The sequence below is a fragment of the Protopterus annectens genome, chromosome 14.part0 (assembly GCF_019279795.1).
Source record: "Protopterus annectens isolate FY-2018-M chromosome 14.part0, PAN1.0, whole genome shotgun sequence".
Taxonomy (NCBI): Eukaryota; Metazoa; Chordata; order Ceratodontiformes; family Protopteridae; genus Protopterus; species Protopterus annectens.
In genome coordinates, this window is record NC_056748.1 from 533,869,824 (window position 1) to 533,885,543 (window position 15,720).

General features: G+C 42.6%; 1 protein-coding gene across 1 annotated transcript in view; it reads right to left on the bottom strand.

Moving 5' to 3' along the window:
• The window catches only part of BMS1 (BMS1 ribosome biogenesis factor), a gene marked incomplete in the record, with an annotated part of 1,196,647 nt that overhangs the window by 284,151 nt on the left and 896,776 nt on the right, over nt 1–15,720 (bottom strand). The window contains 1 exon segment of the mRNA XM_044056283.1: nt 4,238–4,418. Coding sequence (XP_043912218.1) covers nt 4,238–4,418 — 181 coding nt within the window.

A 15,720-nucleotide genomic window follows, 5' to 3' on the forward strand; every position in this document is an offset into this window, starting at 1 on the left:
GAGGCAGTGGTGTTTCCACTGCCAGAGGTAGACCTCTCAAACATAGTTTTTCTTTTGAGAAGCAGGACAGGCATGGGCTAAAACCCTCGCTCATTCAGGGAAAGTTGGTGACTCTCAGAACCCATGAAGCTCTTCAGAACAATACAGCTGATGTCTGTTAACCATACCCTTCAGCTTCTCATGGTGTGCAGAAGAAAGCCTGAGAGCATGTGAGCACCTACTTACTGGCCACTGTACTGAGCAATCCCTAGTGCTGCCTCCTCACAAGACATAAAGGTTCAGATCTTCTCCTGCCTGTATATTTAGAAGACTTGACTGTATCACTGACAACTGTGGCATTGCTCAATATTATGTTCCTTTCCTATGCAGAAGAGGCAATGCTGCTCAGTATCCCAGTTTCTCACCTGATGGCTAAACAGTTAGAAGTCTACATTCCCTAGGCATCAAAGTCTTTTCCACAAGCATCATGACTTTGGATCCAAGCCTGCAGCATTCACATAGATACATCCAAGGCTCAACCTACTCCCTCTCCCATAATCCCCTGCTGCCCTCTAATTCTCAGATCGAGTTTGCTAACATATCCAGTACTCCTCCGCTACCAAAAAGAGGAGAAGAAAGAGTCCGGAACCCAGAACACCCAATTTCCTCCAAAATCCAGCAAAGAAGGGGGAAGGCTGGAGGGAAATGTGATGAATAATGACAAAGGATAACACAGATGCCAAGTACATAACTCTTTATCTGATGTTATCCATGTCATCATCCATTACCCCCAGCTACTATTTATCTTGGGAGGCCTCAAGGAAGGACATGCTGGAGCACTGTGGAGCCAAGGAAGGACATGCTGGAGCACTGTGGAGTCAAATCAAATTCAGCTTGTAATGAGACATACAGGTGTGAGAATTGGACCAAGTGGCAGCAGCACAAATGTCATCAATAGGAAGTCTGGCTAAGAACGCTGAGGAAGTGGTCATGGACCTCACAGAATGAGCCCCGATTCTTCCCAAAACTTCAAGATGCCTACTGTCGTAGACTGTACAGATGTGGCTAGAGATCCATTTAGAAACAGTCACCTTAGAAACTGGGAGACCATGTCTGTTCTGGGAAAAAAAAACAAAGAGCTGCTCTGACTTGCGAAATCCTTTGGCCCTATGTAGATAAAAACATAATTGCCTCTGTACGTCCAAAGTAGGTAGAATGTACTCTCCTTTGTTAGAATAATTAGGAAAGAGCACTGGCAACTGAATACATTGGTTTGGATTGGATTAAGAAGCAACCTAGGGCAAGAAAGAGGGATTTGCCCCAAGATATGCTCTGTCCTTGTGAAAAATCATACACGGAGGAGTAATGGAAAGAGCTTGCAATTCGGAAACACTCCTAACCAAAGTTATGGCAACCAGGAAGGCGGTTTCCATGACAAGACTTTGAGATTGCACGAACTAGCAAGTTCAAAAGGACTCCGAGTCTGCAGTACTAAGATTAAATTCCAAGGAGCCAAGGGATCCTTAATAGGCGGTCTTAGATGGAAAACCCCCTTCATGAATGCTTTGCAAAGCCTTAAGAAAACGTAAACTCACTGTTCTCATAAAAATTAGAAATAGCTGCTAACTGAAGCTTAATAGCAGATAAACTTGCTCCTGCTTGGAAAAGTGAGGATAAGAGCAAAAGGATATCTGAAAAAAAGGCAGAACAGGGATCCAGATTCCTGCTCTTAACCCAGGTAGAAAACCTTTTCCATTTACTACTAAAAACCTTTTGGTGGAAGGTTTATGGGAGGCTAGAATAATATGCTTGATGGGGGATGCCAGTCTGGGTTTCAAGGTCACTGGAACTGAAGAAACCATGCGGTTAGATGAATAGTCTGAAGATTTGGAAGAGGAAGCCCTGAAACATGGGAGATCAGATCCTGAAGAGGATCCAGTACCCAGGGAGGATACTTCAGATGAGACCTAATGAAGGGGAACCACGGCTGATGAAGCCAGAAAGGGGCAATGAAGATCAAAGATGTCCTCAGGTGTTGTGCTTTCTGCAAATCTTTAGGAATTAGAGAGACAGGAGGATAAGCATAAAGGAGACTCAGAGGCCAATCGTGGACTAGAGCATCCCTTGGTTACTCCCCGGGATGGAGGATCAGAGGTAAGTACATGCTGCACTTGTGGTTAGATGGGGAGGCAAAGAGGTTGCAGCATGGTTGATCCCAGTGGTCGAAAATCTGCTTTGCCACCATGGGACTGAGGGACCACTCGTGAGGACTCAAGATGGATCTACTGAGTTTGTCAGCCAACACGTTGGATTCCCCGGGTATATGCACTGCAAGAAGAAAGTGCCCGAAGGACATCTCCCGTTCCCACACTCTCATGGCCTCTCTGCACAATGGGTAAGACAGTGTTCCCCCCTGCTTGTTGACATACTAAACCACTGCCATGTTGTCCGTCTAAAGTGCAATTATCCCAAGAGGGAGACCGTCCTAAAAGGCTTGTAACGTTAGTAAAACTGCTTTCATCTCTAGGACGTTTATGTGCAACTTGGTCTCTACAGGGGACCAAGGGCCTTGGACAGTTCTCCCTTTAAAATGCCCCCCCACCCCAAAAAGGAAGCATCCGTGGTCACTGTGGCCTTGGGCGGAGGAAGAGAAAAGAGCCAGTCTAGGCAGAGATCCCGAGACTGAAGCCACCAAAGAAGGTGCCATCTGCATACGGGCATGAATTGCACTGAGGTGGACATGGAATGAGACAGAACAGACCAATGAACCTCCAGGGTCCACTGTAAAACCTGCATACAATACCTTGCTAGGGGAACAAGCCAAATGGCCATGGATCCTAGAGTTCAAAGAATCAAGTGAACCAGGGCATGCAAAAGGCCAAAGATTAGCATGACCTGCTCCCAGATCAACTGAACTCGGCGTAGAGGCAATGCTGCAATCTCTGAGACGGAGTCTAGCTGGACTCCTATGAACTCCAACTGCTGTGTGGGGACTACAGAAAACACTAAACTACAACAGCCCTAATGGCTAAGAATAAAAGGGTGCCAAAAACCCAACAACCAGCAGCAAATGATTCAAACAAGCTAAAACTAAGGGAGGGGAGGAACTACTATTCAAAATGCTAAAATAACAAACAAAATGGCGTTAAACCCATTAAACTAAGCTAAAGTATGGCAAAAAATGAAACCAATCACTTATCTGGATGCAAGAGCAAAAGATCACATCCATATCAAACAGTGGCAAATGAGATCTGGGGGTTAGAGGGCAGTAGGGGATTACTGGAGATAGAGCTCCTCTATCTGTGTGAATGTTGCTGGCTCAGATCCAAGACCCTACAGTGATGAATAATGACATAGATAACATCACATCCTCTGATATGCTTGGAATTATTGCACAGAAGGTCAAGGAGAACAGATTACATTGGTTTAACCACATGTGCAGGAAAGCAGATGATATGGTGAAGCAGATTTCAGAGATAAGAAAATGGCAAAAGGACACATGGACATCCATCAAAGAGGTGGAGAGACTGCATGAGAGACCATCTGCAACAGTTAGACATATCGGCTGAAGAAGGTAGGACAGTGGCATCGACATCTGACATGACAACCCATCCACATGTAGAAAATGGAGGGAGTGATGATAAGCTTGGACTTGGGACCTGCACATTACCAGTTCTGGAAACAATATCCATGTAATCTCCAGCTTCTTTTCACATGCTTTGTTGTTTACTTATTTAATTATTTTCTTATCCAGCTGAAGAACTACATATCCAGTTTTGAAGATGCCTCCATTAATGTTTAACAAAAAAAAAAAAAATCCTCCAAAATCATCCTTGGAATTCACATGGCTGTCTGCTCCTGTGGGCACTGGATGTCACAAGTAATAATCAAAGGAGACCCAGAGTGTTTCTCCCAACACAAATGTATGCAGTAAATACCACAAGTAAACTTATACTCATGGGAAAGGACAGCAGTCTCTCTACAAAAAAAGTATGCCTCTGTCTACTGCTTTGTTTACAGTCACTCATCTGATGTTACGGATATAGCACAGCGCAGACGTAGTCTGTGCAAAGCCTCCTGCACTGGACTTCTTTTTATGTTCTAACCATGAACTGATCTGCCAAATATACCATCACAAATCCTGGCTGCTAACACTAAAAGATGGTAACAGTATTGACAAACATAACTTCTTCCCCAAAAACGAGGTGGTACATTCTACATTATCTCCCACATCAACATGTTACTGATCACAACATACCCCAAATTGTGGCACCACAGTGCATATGTTCTGGTGTGTACTTGAGTAATCGGTGTCTGCCATTGTGATCTTCGATGTAAAACACTGGGATAGTCTGAAATCGTCTCCAACCCAAAGAGAAGATAAGTGGGTTCCGCGTCTTCAGAATCTTCTTATACCAACGGTGCTTCTTAACTCGCATCTGCACAGTACAAAAAAAAAAAAAAGATCTAGTAAACTGTGATTCTATATACTATAAACTTTTTAAAATCCTATAACTTTGTAAAGCTTAAACAATCAAATATGTTGGAGTTGTAACTTGACCTGCATCAGTGCTGTGATAGACACACAGCACAAAACTTGAATAACATGGAGCATTCCATTTGAAGATGTGTGGGCATACTAACAGGAGTACACAGCACTGAACCCCATGGACATATTTCAGGATCAGCCTAGAAGCACTGTCTGGTTTCATGACTTGCTCAGGGTCACTCCATGAAACATTCACAATTCAATGCCTCATGCTGGATTAACTTAGCAAATGGAGAGTTTGTTTCACTGGGTAAATGAAGGGAAGGATCTAAATAACCCCCCTCCCTTTTTAGGTTCTGTATTTATGCCCAAATCTAATAACAGTCTTTTAAAGACAGGTATACACGATGAGGGAAAGCAGAACAAATGTAGGTCTGAGTAAAATGTTTGAAACTGCATTCACACATTAGTTTAAAACGTTTTCCAGTGAGATGAGGATTACACATCCCAGTCCAACATGCCTTTGTAGCTGCACACACTTAACTTTTTGAACCCTGGGGTAAGCCTACTTGTAATAATTGATAATATTGTACTGTACTGTAATTAGCTGGAAACACTGTATGCAATGAGACTGAGAAACAAAAGTCTGTTAATTACCCAAGCTCATGCTGAACACGTGCCAAGTTTTGTGCACTTTTCAGAATGAATTCTCCAAACACTGTAGTTCATTCAATAAGGCCTTATTAGATGTTCACAATATCCAAATACTGTTTTCATTAACAGTACTGATAAACAATTAGTGTTCAAAGTTACTACACATCATATTCTGATTGTCCTGAACAACGTAAACTAACGGTCTTTACACGACTTGTCTTCTATACTGACTCAAGTGTGTCATCTTCCCTGAAGTAACAGGTCGAAAGAACATACTAACCTTAACTGAACTGCTATCCTGAACACAACATCATATATTTCTTCAGTCCAGTAATTTCCCTTATTTACTTCTCCTAACCTTGGTCTCAGGCTTTGTCTCGTATGTGCAACGTTCCATTAAGGAACATTCTGTAGCTAGCAAGATTGTATCTTTCCCCTGAGAAAAGAACATTCTGTCTGCACACTTTATTTTTATCTTTCCCTTCTAATAAACTGTCTCTCATGCTTGACCACCAAGGTTATTTTTCCTTCTGCTTAACTGTATTTTATGCATAAATGAAACAATTTATTTTACCCTTTAGCATGTCTAACGACTTTAAAATTGAAGTCCCTAATCTAACAGTTGCCCCTGAGGTCCCTGAAGAAAGTCTACCAGGACCTACTTCTGTAATTACCTTACATTTACATTGCTACTTGACTCATAATCTGAACAAAAAAAAAAATAAATAAAAATTATTTGCTAAACCTGCAATTTTAATTTTGACCACTAGGTGTCATGTGAGCATTCATGGCCTGTTTGGATTGAAGTCTTAACTTTATGATTTGAATAAACTTGAAATTTTAAATTTGACCACTAGGTGTCACTTGAGCATTTATGGCCTATTTGTATTGAAATTTATAAACTTTATGATTTGATTTTTATATTACCTAGATTTATAGTCTTTAGAGCCTTTAATTCTAAGTTCTTATGTATGACTGACATATTTAAAATCTGTACATTATTTAACCCCCTTTTGCTGGAGGAAGAGATCTTGCAAAATGTATCTGTATACCGTATCATTCTTGTTCTGAAACTGGCACTCTCTGCAACTGAGGGTTTTTTTTAAACATATGATTAGTCTGCAGACATATTATACCCGTTTGAATTTTTTACATAGGTATTTTAGCTGAGAAGTTTAAAACTTACACTTTATGATAGGCCAAATTTTCTGAAAATGTACATGACCTAGTAGCTAATGGTTGTATTTGATTAGCTGCTTAGGCAATAATTTTGGTACATAGGGCAAAAGTGCCCCTTGTTCTGTTTTATACACACACAACCTTACTCCCAGGTCTGAATTGTCAGCTTTGCATTGTGCCCTTTAATCAGCATCCCCCCTGCATGTCTTGGATCTTTGCCAGATTTGTATTGTTAGATTTTATGAATATAAATCTGAAATTAATTATGTTGTAAATATGCTGAAAGAAAATGCAGAAACAAAGTTTAAGTAATATGTGATCAGCAGTCATACTAGATGACCATGGCTTGGAAAAGGAATCTGCTGAATGGACATTATTCCCTTACAGACTCAAAACAGGATGTTATGCAAGAACAAAAATGCAAAATCTGCTTTTAAAGAACAATGACATGAAACAGGATATGACATAAGAACAGATACAAAGATCCAAATAAAATACAGGATGTTCACACTGTCAGAAAAGTTGATCTCTGACTATGTGTTTTCTCAAAAATATGTTTTTCTTCATAAAAAACAGGATATGCTTATCAGCATTGACATAAGAACACATGTTTCTATACACAGATTCAAATAGAATACAGGACAATGTGTTTCCTCAAAAATATGTTTTAGGACACTGTTACAGGATATTCACACTGTCAGAAAAGCTGGTCTCTTACAAGACATTGTTAAACAAGGAAGTTTAGTATTGTTTCTACAGGATAAGCAATTCTCCAAAATATGTTTAAAAAGAGTATATAAAGAGCTGTATAAATCCAGTTGTTTGGGATATGGTAGGAACACATTTGGTGTTCTGATATATCTCTCATCATCTGTACTATATGAGAAGTAAAGTTGGAACAGTACTTGATTTATTATAAAAAGTTATTTGTTACTGCTCTTTAAAGTTGATGCTGCAAAGTATATTCTCTCATCAGTGTATATTCTGCAAGTTTCTGTATGCAACAGACTGTGAATGCAAATATAATCAGACTTTGAATTTTAGCAAGAATCCATCCAGGCAAGAAGCAAGAAGCAAGTAAGAGCTATATAATATTTTTTCATGTATCATTCGTTGAGCCTACTTGGCTCACCTCTGTTAGACCTTTCACCTTAATCTCTTTCCACTGCATTGGATATACAGGAATCCCCTCCCTGGCAGTTTTTTTTTTTTTTTTTGCTGCCGCATATTGTATAGAGTATCAAGCATAATGGCTATTTTCTGAAGCTAATCAAAATCTGCACTAAAAAGATAACTTTATAAGTGGTCTTGAAGCATAATTACCATATTCTGTGTTAAAACTTGTGTCTACATTTTTAATTAAATTTGCTCTATAATGTTACTTACCTTTTTTAACATTTAAAAATATTTATAAGCAATAATAGTTTACTAAACCCTATACTTTCTGTATTTTAAGTTTATACCTTTGTATTGTCCGTTAGTGTCCTTAATTTCTTACTAACGTACAATAATTATGTAAAGTGCACTGTAATCTGTAAACGTGCACTGTAATTTGTAAACTAAACACATTAAGCCTGCCCTGCTATACCATGAGTCTGCTGAATAACTATTACTACGTATTTAAATAACTTATTTTAATAAGCCTGTAAAAATAATTCTGTTACTTTACCCTTAACTAATGTATTTTGAGATTTGTCTGAAATGTACTATACTAAACACATAACTGAATATCAATGTCATATTATGAAACGTGACTGAAATTTACATTAGCATATACTGAACATTTAAAAATAGCTGTGTATACTCTGGAAACTAACTAAACTAAAAGAATATATTTTGCCAGTGTTAATTAAACACAGATAAAAGCATAACTGAAACTGGTACATCTTATATTCAGAAGACCAAACTATTACTGTCTGAACATAGACTGAAAGCTAGTACTGCTGTACAATTGTTACTATGAACCTGAAAACATGAGAACATTGCCTGAACATAAACTGAAATGTAGTACTATTGTTAACACCACCACTACCTTTCAACCCTCAGACCGAGTTTGCTGCACCCTACACTAAACAACCCAATTCAAAACACCTTACACACACAAAATACCAGCTATGAGTGCTGTCCATAAGATAACACTAGGGGGAAGGCGGGAGGGATGGTTAAAGAAATATGAATTAGAACTACTCAGATGGAACGTAATGGTGAGTACATAACTCCTTTATCTGAAGTAGTTTAATTCATTTGATCTTCAACCTGTGGGACAGTCCTGGGTGGCCCTCATGGAAGGATATTCCAGAGCACCATGCACCCAAAGGATGCTCTCCTTCAAGAAATCAAATACAATATATAGGGAGAAATAAAGGTATGAGATGAGGACCAAGTAGCCACAGAACAAATGTCATTTTAAGGATACTCTCTACCAAAAAGCCGCAGAAGTAGCCATGGACCTTTTCCAGTGAGCTCTAACCTGACCCGGACGAGCCAGACCTTTATCCTTGTTGATCTGAAGGATAGATAGACAGATCCACCTGGCAATGGTCACCTTGGAAATAGGTTTACCCAAAAAAGGTTTAGAAAAAGACACAAACTGGTCACATTTTTGAAAAGTTTTGGTCCACTGCAAATAGAACCGTAACTGTCTACGAACATCCAACAATTGCAAATCGTATTCAATTTTGTTTGTAAAATTTGGAAAGAAAACAGGTAAATTAATAGTTCGATTGATATTAACCTCAGATGCTACTTTTGGGAGAAAAGGACTGGTGCGAAGAGAAACCCTGTCCCTTATAGAAAACCATGTATGGGACCTTGACAGACAATGACTGAAGTTCTGAAACCCTCCTAGCCAAGATGATAGCCACTAGAAAGGCTGTCTTCCAAGACAAAAACTTAAGATCTGCGGTTGCTGCAGGTTCAAATGGTGGGGCAACCAACGCTTGTAGTACTATAGTAAGGTCCTACGGGGGGATGGGATCTTTGACTGGAGGACGTAAGAGGAAGGTACTTTTGATAAAAACATTGCACAATCTGGAAGAGGCCAAAGAAGCAGAGTTCTCACCAATGTGAAAATGAGAAATGGCGACTAGTTGAACCTTGACCGTAGACGAGCTAGCCCCTTGTTGAAATATATTTGCCAAAAAGTCAAGGACAGCCGGAATGGGAGCCGTGAAAAGATAAACTCCTTTGAGAGGCCCAAAAGGAAAAACGCTTCCATTTGCTGCGATAAATCTTCCTGGTGGACGACTTATGAGCCGCCACCAGAATAGACCTGACCGAAGAAATAATCCGGGAGTCCTAGCAATTAAGGGAACTGGAGGAGCCAGGCTGTAAGCTTCAGACTGTCCAGATTCGGATGAGGGACCCTTGAGGGGTGAGAAATGAGATCCTGAATGGGGTCCAAGACCCAAGGAGTAGCTAGAAGATGAGACCAAGGGAAGGGAAACCAGACCTGACAAGGCTAAAACGAGGCAATGAGGATCACTTTGCTCCCCAGTCGACAAGCCTTCTGCAGGAACTTCGGATTAAGGAGTACAGGGGGATAAGCATAAAGAAGACCGGGAGGCCAAACATGGACTTGAGCGTCTCTGGGGGACTCTCCGGCAGAGGGCTCAGAGCAAAGAACCTGCTGCACTTCGTGTTGGAAGGAGATGCGAAGAGATTGCAGCAAGGGTTCAACTACTGAAGGATTCCGAATAGTCCGGCTTAATTTGTCTGCCAGAATGATGAACCGCTCCGGAATATACGTTGCTGCCAGAAAATGACTGGTGGAGATCGCCCATTCCCAAACTCTCATGGCCTCGTGACAAAGAGGGTAAGATCTGGTCCCTCCCTGTTTGTTGATATACCAGACCACTAGCATGTTGTATGACTGGATTGCAATGGTTCCCAGAGGTAGAAAGGCATGACAGGCCTGCAATGCTAAAAGGACCGCCCTCATCTCCAGAATGTTTATATGCAAACTGGTCTTGACTGGGGACCACATGCCTTGGACGGTCCTTCCCGAACAATGACCCCTCACCCTACCTGGGAGGAGTCCGTGGTCACTTTGGCTTGGGCAGGGGCTGAAACAAAAGGTCTTCCTTCCAAGATTTCCAAAGACTGCATCCACCATAGAAGGGATGACCTGCAGACTTTGCTTATGTGCATCAGGTGTGACAAAGGAAGATCCAACAAAGACCACTGCACTGCTAGAGTCCACTGCAGTACTCACATATGTAAGCGAGCACATGGTACAAGTTCCATCGTCGCTGCCATAGAACCTAGGGCCCTTAAAACAGACTCTGCTGAGGGAAGATGAGATAGGCAAATGAAAGCGACATGCTTCCTTAAATTTCGAACTCTCTCCAAGGTCAGGAAAACTTTTGTCTGTAACATGTCTATCTGTGCTCCTACCTGGACAAGGTTCAGAAGAGATTTGGCTATGTTGATTGTAATCCCTAGATAGTGTGCAAGACGTAGGAAATAGTCTCTGGTCCGACAAAGTAGACGCTTGGTGGGAGCAGTAGGGAGCCAATTGTCCAGGTAAGGGTAGACCTGAATCCCCTGAAGCCTCAGGTGAGCCGCTACTACTGCCATCATTTTGGTGCACACCCTGAGGGCTGTGGTGAGACCAAAGTGTAGGGCTCAAAATTGATAATGATTGGCTCCAAGTCGGAAGCAGAGAAACCTCCTGGAGCTTCTGTGCATCTTTATGTGATAGTAGGCTTCCTGGAGGTCGAATGAGCACATCCAGTCCCTCTCTTGCAGGTACGGCAGGATGGACTGTAAAGTGACCATCCGGAACTTCTCTTTGGCAACTGACAGGTTCAGAGTAGACAAGTCCATAATGGGCCTCAAGTCCCCCATCTTTTTTGGCACCAAAAAGAACCTGGAGTAAATGCCTGATCTGGGGGGGAAGGGTTCGATGGCTCATTTCTTCAGCATTTTGGAAACCTCTAGCGCTGCTGCCGCCCTTTGTGCGGGTGGTACATCTGGCAGGTGTTTGTAAGGTGTAGGGAGAACCACAAACGGGATTGAATAGCCTCTGGAAATTATCTGAGGCACCCAACGGTCTGATGGCATGGACTCCCATGCCGCCAGATGCAACGACAGGCGATCCCCAGACTGCCTCCAGAGCAGAGCAGTCGGGCAACCCCTCAGGGTTGCTGCATGGGCCTGTCAGAGAACGGTTCTAGAGACCCAAAATTCCTCGGACCCCCCCTCTGCCTCTGGGCCGGCATCTGTCCTGTCTCCTTATGCCTCTAAGGGAAGAAGGGTCCTGAGTGTCCTGGGAATACTGAAACTTCTGTAACCACATCTTTTGCCCTCGCTGATTCCAGGAAAAGGATCTTTGAGGGTTTGAGAAGCAGATTCCGAAGGCAGACAGTGTCTTCCCGTCTTTCTCACTCTGGACCAAGGGACCAAGGTGTCACGGACGGTCTTAAAGAAGGAAGAGCAGTCATACGGGGCATTCACAAAAGACGCCTTGAAGGGTTCTATGAATTGACACAATCTGACCCATGTGTTATGCCTGATGGAAACGCTGAACCCAGGCGCCCTAGCCACTCCTTTGGTCACGTGTGAGAGGAGTCGGATAGACATATCAGAAACCACTGTCAAGGTAGCCAACCTTGCAGAGAATGCAGCCCTGTCCTGCTGCAACATGGACTTTGGGGGAGACTCAGCCAGTTCCTTAATCAGGTCGCTCTGTAGTCGAGTAACATGGGCCAGATAGTTCAGCGCCCTGATACAAAAGGTTGCTGACGCATAAACCCGCTTCCCTAGACAAACCATCATCCTAGACCCACGGTCAGGAGGATGGACCGAGGAACTCTCCTGGGCTAGTTCCTTCTTGGTGGTGGCTGCTACCACCATAGCATCTACCGGGGACCCTTTATTCCAAGCTGGTCTGTCTGCAGGGGGGGCTCAATATTTTGTCTGGTTGTTTAGGGATTGGTTCCACAGTGTCCAGTTCCTTTCAAGGCAATGAGGTGACCATGTCCACTAATGGACCCGCAAGGGGGGGGGCAACCAGGAAGTACACGGACCCATGCCGAAAGACTCCAGGAACACAAATTCATTTGCAGGAGGTTTTGGGGTGGACCAGCCTCCCTGCTGCTGCAAAATTTCCACGAAGTCTCCAAACACATCCTCAGGAGGTGATCTGGGGGAATCTTCCCCATCATCCAAATCAGTGTCCTCAGTGAGAGACTCTAGAGACGAGTCTAAGTGCCTCCTCTTGCATGTATGCTTGCAAGGAACCTCTCCAGTGGGGTTTTCCGGAGGGGGCTCGCAAAGTACTTGTTGTTCCTCATGGGAAACAACCTGGGGCTCCTTAAGCACGGGCCGTCCCTGTGGTAAAATTATGGGATTCACACACAAAGCAGAGGGAGTCGGGGCGGAGTCCGAAAATATAGTCCGGGGCCTCGACCCATTGGAGAGAACCCTTTCCACGACATCAAACGCCAAAGGAGAGCGATCTTCCTGGGACACCAGCAAGAGAACTGCTCTCCCCAGATCCGATGCGGGAATTGGAGCCAGGCCTGAAACAGACAGAGTGCCGAGGAAATGGCCATGACCCAACAAGGTAGGAGCCAAAGGAAAAAACTCCACCCCCTTGGATCAGACACCCAGGCTACGGCTCCGAGAACTAGTCGGCTCAGACATGCTCCAGGCAGCTGCTGGCGCCGAGGAAACAGGTACCGTCGGCACCGACGCCCTCACTAGGGGAACTCTCGGATCCATGTACTTCGAAACCGGGGGTCGGACTGGAGGAGGAGATTATAGATGTAAAGAAGGGAAGCAAGCTCCTCCCCTCCACAGGGAAAGGTGGCCAGCAAGACTCCCATCTGAATTTGTGTGCAAATAAATATCCACATCATTTTATCCATGTCAGCTTCTGAGAGACTCCGGGTAGACCACGACGAAGGCACGGACTCCGACCTGGCAGGTCGAAGAACCAAAGCTCTAGAAGATGGCCTGGGCTCCTCTAGCACCAGAGAATACCTAGGAGATCGGAGCCGAGGGGAGTCAGGTCGGTGCCTAGTCTGAAGTTGGGGGGGGGGCCCAAGCGGAGCCGAAAGACCCGGGAACCTCTTCCTCTTGCCACTCCTATGCCCTCTGCCCTTTCTACGCTCCCCCTCCACAGGCTTAGAGGCAGGAGGATGAGTCCCAGCCTGGGAGGGGGGAGAAGCAAGGGTGGGAGTCGAAGGAGAGGCGATCACAGCCGTGACGAAAGCAGAAGAGGAGGCAGCCGCCTATACAGAAGGGAGCAGGCCCTTCATCATAAGTTTAGTCCTATGGTATTTAAGGGTTCTTGGGTTAAAACCTGCGCCAATATTGCAGTCCGTCGATCGATGGGCAGCACCCAAACAAAGAACACAAAGTGTGCGGCCATCAGCAAGCGATTGTTTGTGGCCACACACAGTGCATCCTTTGAAGACTTGTTTTGGGAGATCAGCCATAACCAGTCCCAAGAAACAAAAATGGGATTTTTAAAGACACTCTCCACTCACCATACACTCAGAACCACAAGCACACAAGAGGCTGAGGGGGGAGGGAAAAAGCCCAACTACTATAGAACTACCTGAAAACTAAGGAAAAGTACCTACACTCGATGCACCAGCGAGGGGGAGGAAGGGAGGAGACCTACACTACCAGCAAACACACTGAACAGTAAGAAAAAGGGAAAAAAAACACGTCAAAAAAATCTACTCACAACCTGGACCTCAAGGATCACAATGCATTGTGAAGCGGCGGCCAACAAGATCTGAGGGCTGGAAGGTAGTGGTGGTGTATTATGGGTAGGGGGAAGAGCTTGGAGCTCAGAGCAGATGCTTGTGAAGTTATGGTTATATTATGGAGACTAAACTATTAATATTTTTTGTCAGCAATGCCTGAACACTGATAAAAACAAACAAACTGATATTGTTAAATAACTGTTTGAAAACATACATACTTGCTTTAACTCATACATTTTGACTTTAAACAAACATTGAAGAAATAACTGAAAAAGTCAATTTCTGCCCCACAGCGATTGCCAAGTCGGTGATGAGGTAAGGGAAGGCCTGCTTTAATGTTGAAATGTCCTTTTTACAGTTAGGCCTTTTAAACATCTTCTTTTCATTTCTTGTGCAATTTGTATTTAATAACAGGTCCTTAAAATAACATTTGCATTTTTAACAATTATAAACTGATAGCACTGCTTACTGTCCTGACCTTATTTACATTTTTCTGCACAAAATAAACATTTGCTTCTAATAAACTCTTGCAAGTCTGTAGTCAAATTGATGTCATAGCATTTTTATATTTTACAATATCTTGCTATTAAAATTTAAACACAACACCTAATTTTGACATAATGTCCATTTTCAAAATGGTACTCTCACACTGGGGATATAACAAGAATTTTGCTGTTATTCTCTTCCCTGGCTGGTTGGCTTTATTTAAAAAAGGTGATCTCCACAGGCTTGCTGCTGACTGCAGCTACCTTTGACCCTTCAAACCCTGATAGCACGAGAACTGTACTTGGACTTTCTGGCAGAGGTCTGTTTGTAAATGAAACTGAAGCCCCTGTATCAAGTAACACATTGTGCCATAATTCCTTTCCCATGAGTAATGAAATACATGGTCTGCCATCCTTCCCAACATGAAATGAAGTCAAATACACCAACTGATTCGGTGCTGAAGTATCACAGCCTTCATTAATATTCTGAAAATCTGGTATGTCACTGGCAACATTAACGTGAGCTACAGCATACTTCTGATCATCCCTTGGGCTCGAACTTTGTACATCACTTAAATCATTCGCCCAATCATTAACAGCACTGGTCTGCCTTGTATCTGAAAAGCTAACAGTATTTCCTATCTCTAACTGTGCACTATGAGCACTCCCTTCAAAAAACAATAAATCAGTGTCAACTTTACTGGGAGCAGGAACTGTAGGAACTGCTGGTGATGTGTCTGTTTCAGATTTCAAACAGTCCAGACAAGGATAACAAGGTGGTCTGTCAGTAATTTTAGTCACTACCCCACTCTCAGATTTTTTAAACCCGTCTAGCCTTACTAGAAACAAGTGGAACTAAGTCATTAATACCAGCTTTTACACGGATTGTGTTTCCATGCCCAGTATTTACGACACTGTTTTTTTTACATGCCTAAGCTTTTACCAAAAAAAAAATTAACTGCTGGGACTAGTGAGGTCTGTTTTACTGCTACAATATTAGTATTTACAGGAAAAATCTTCTAAGATATATATACACACACATTTATATATATATATATACATATATATATATATATATATATAAATATATATATATATATACATACATATACATACACACATATATATATATATATATATATATATATATATATATATACACATACACATACACATATATATATATATATACACATATATATACATATATATA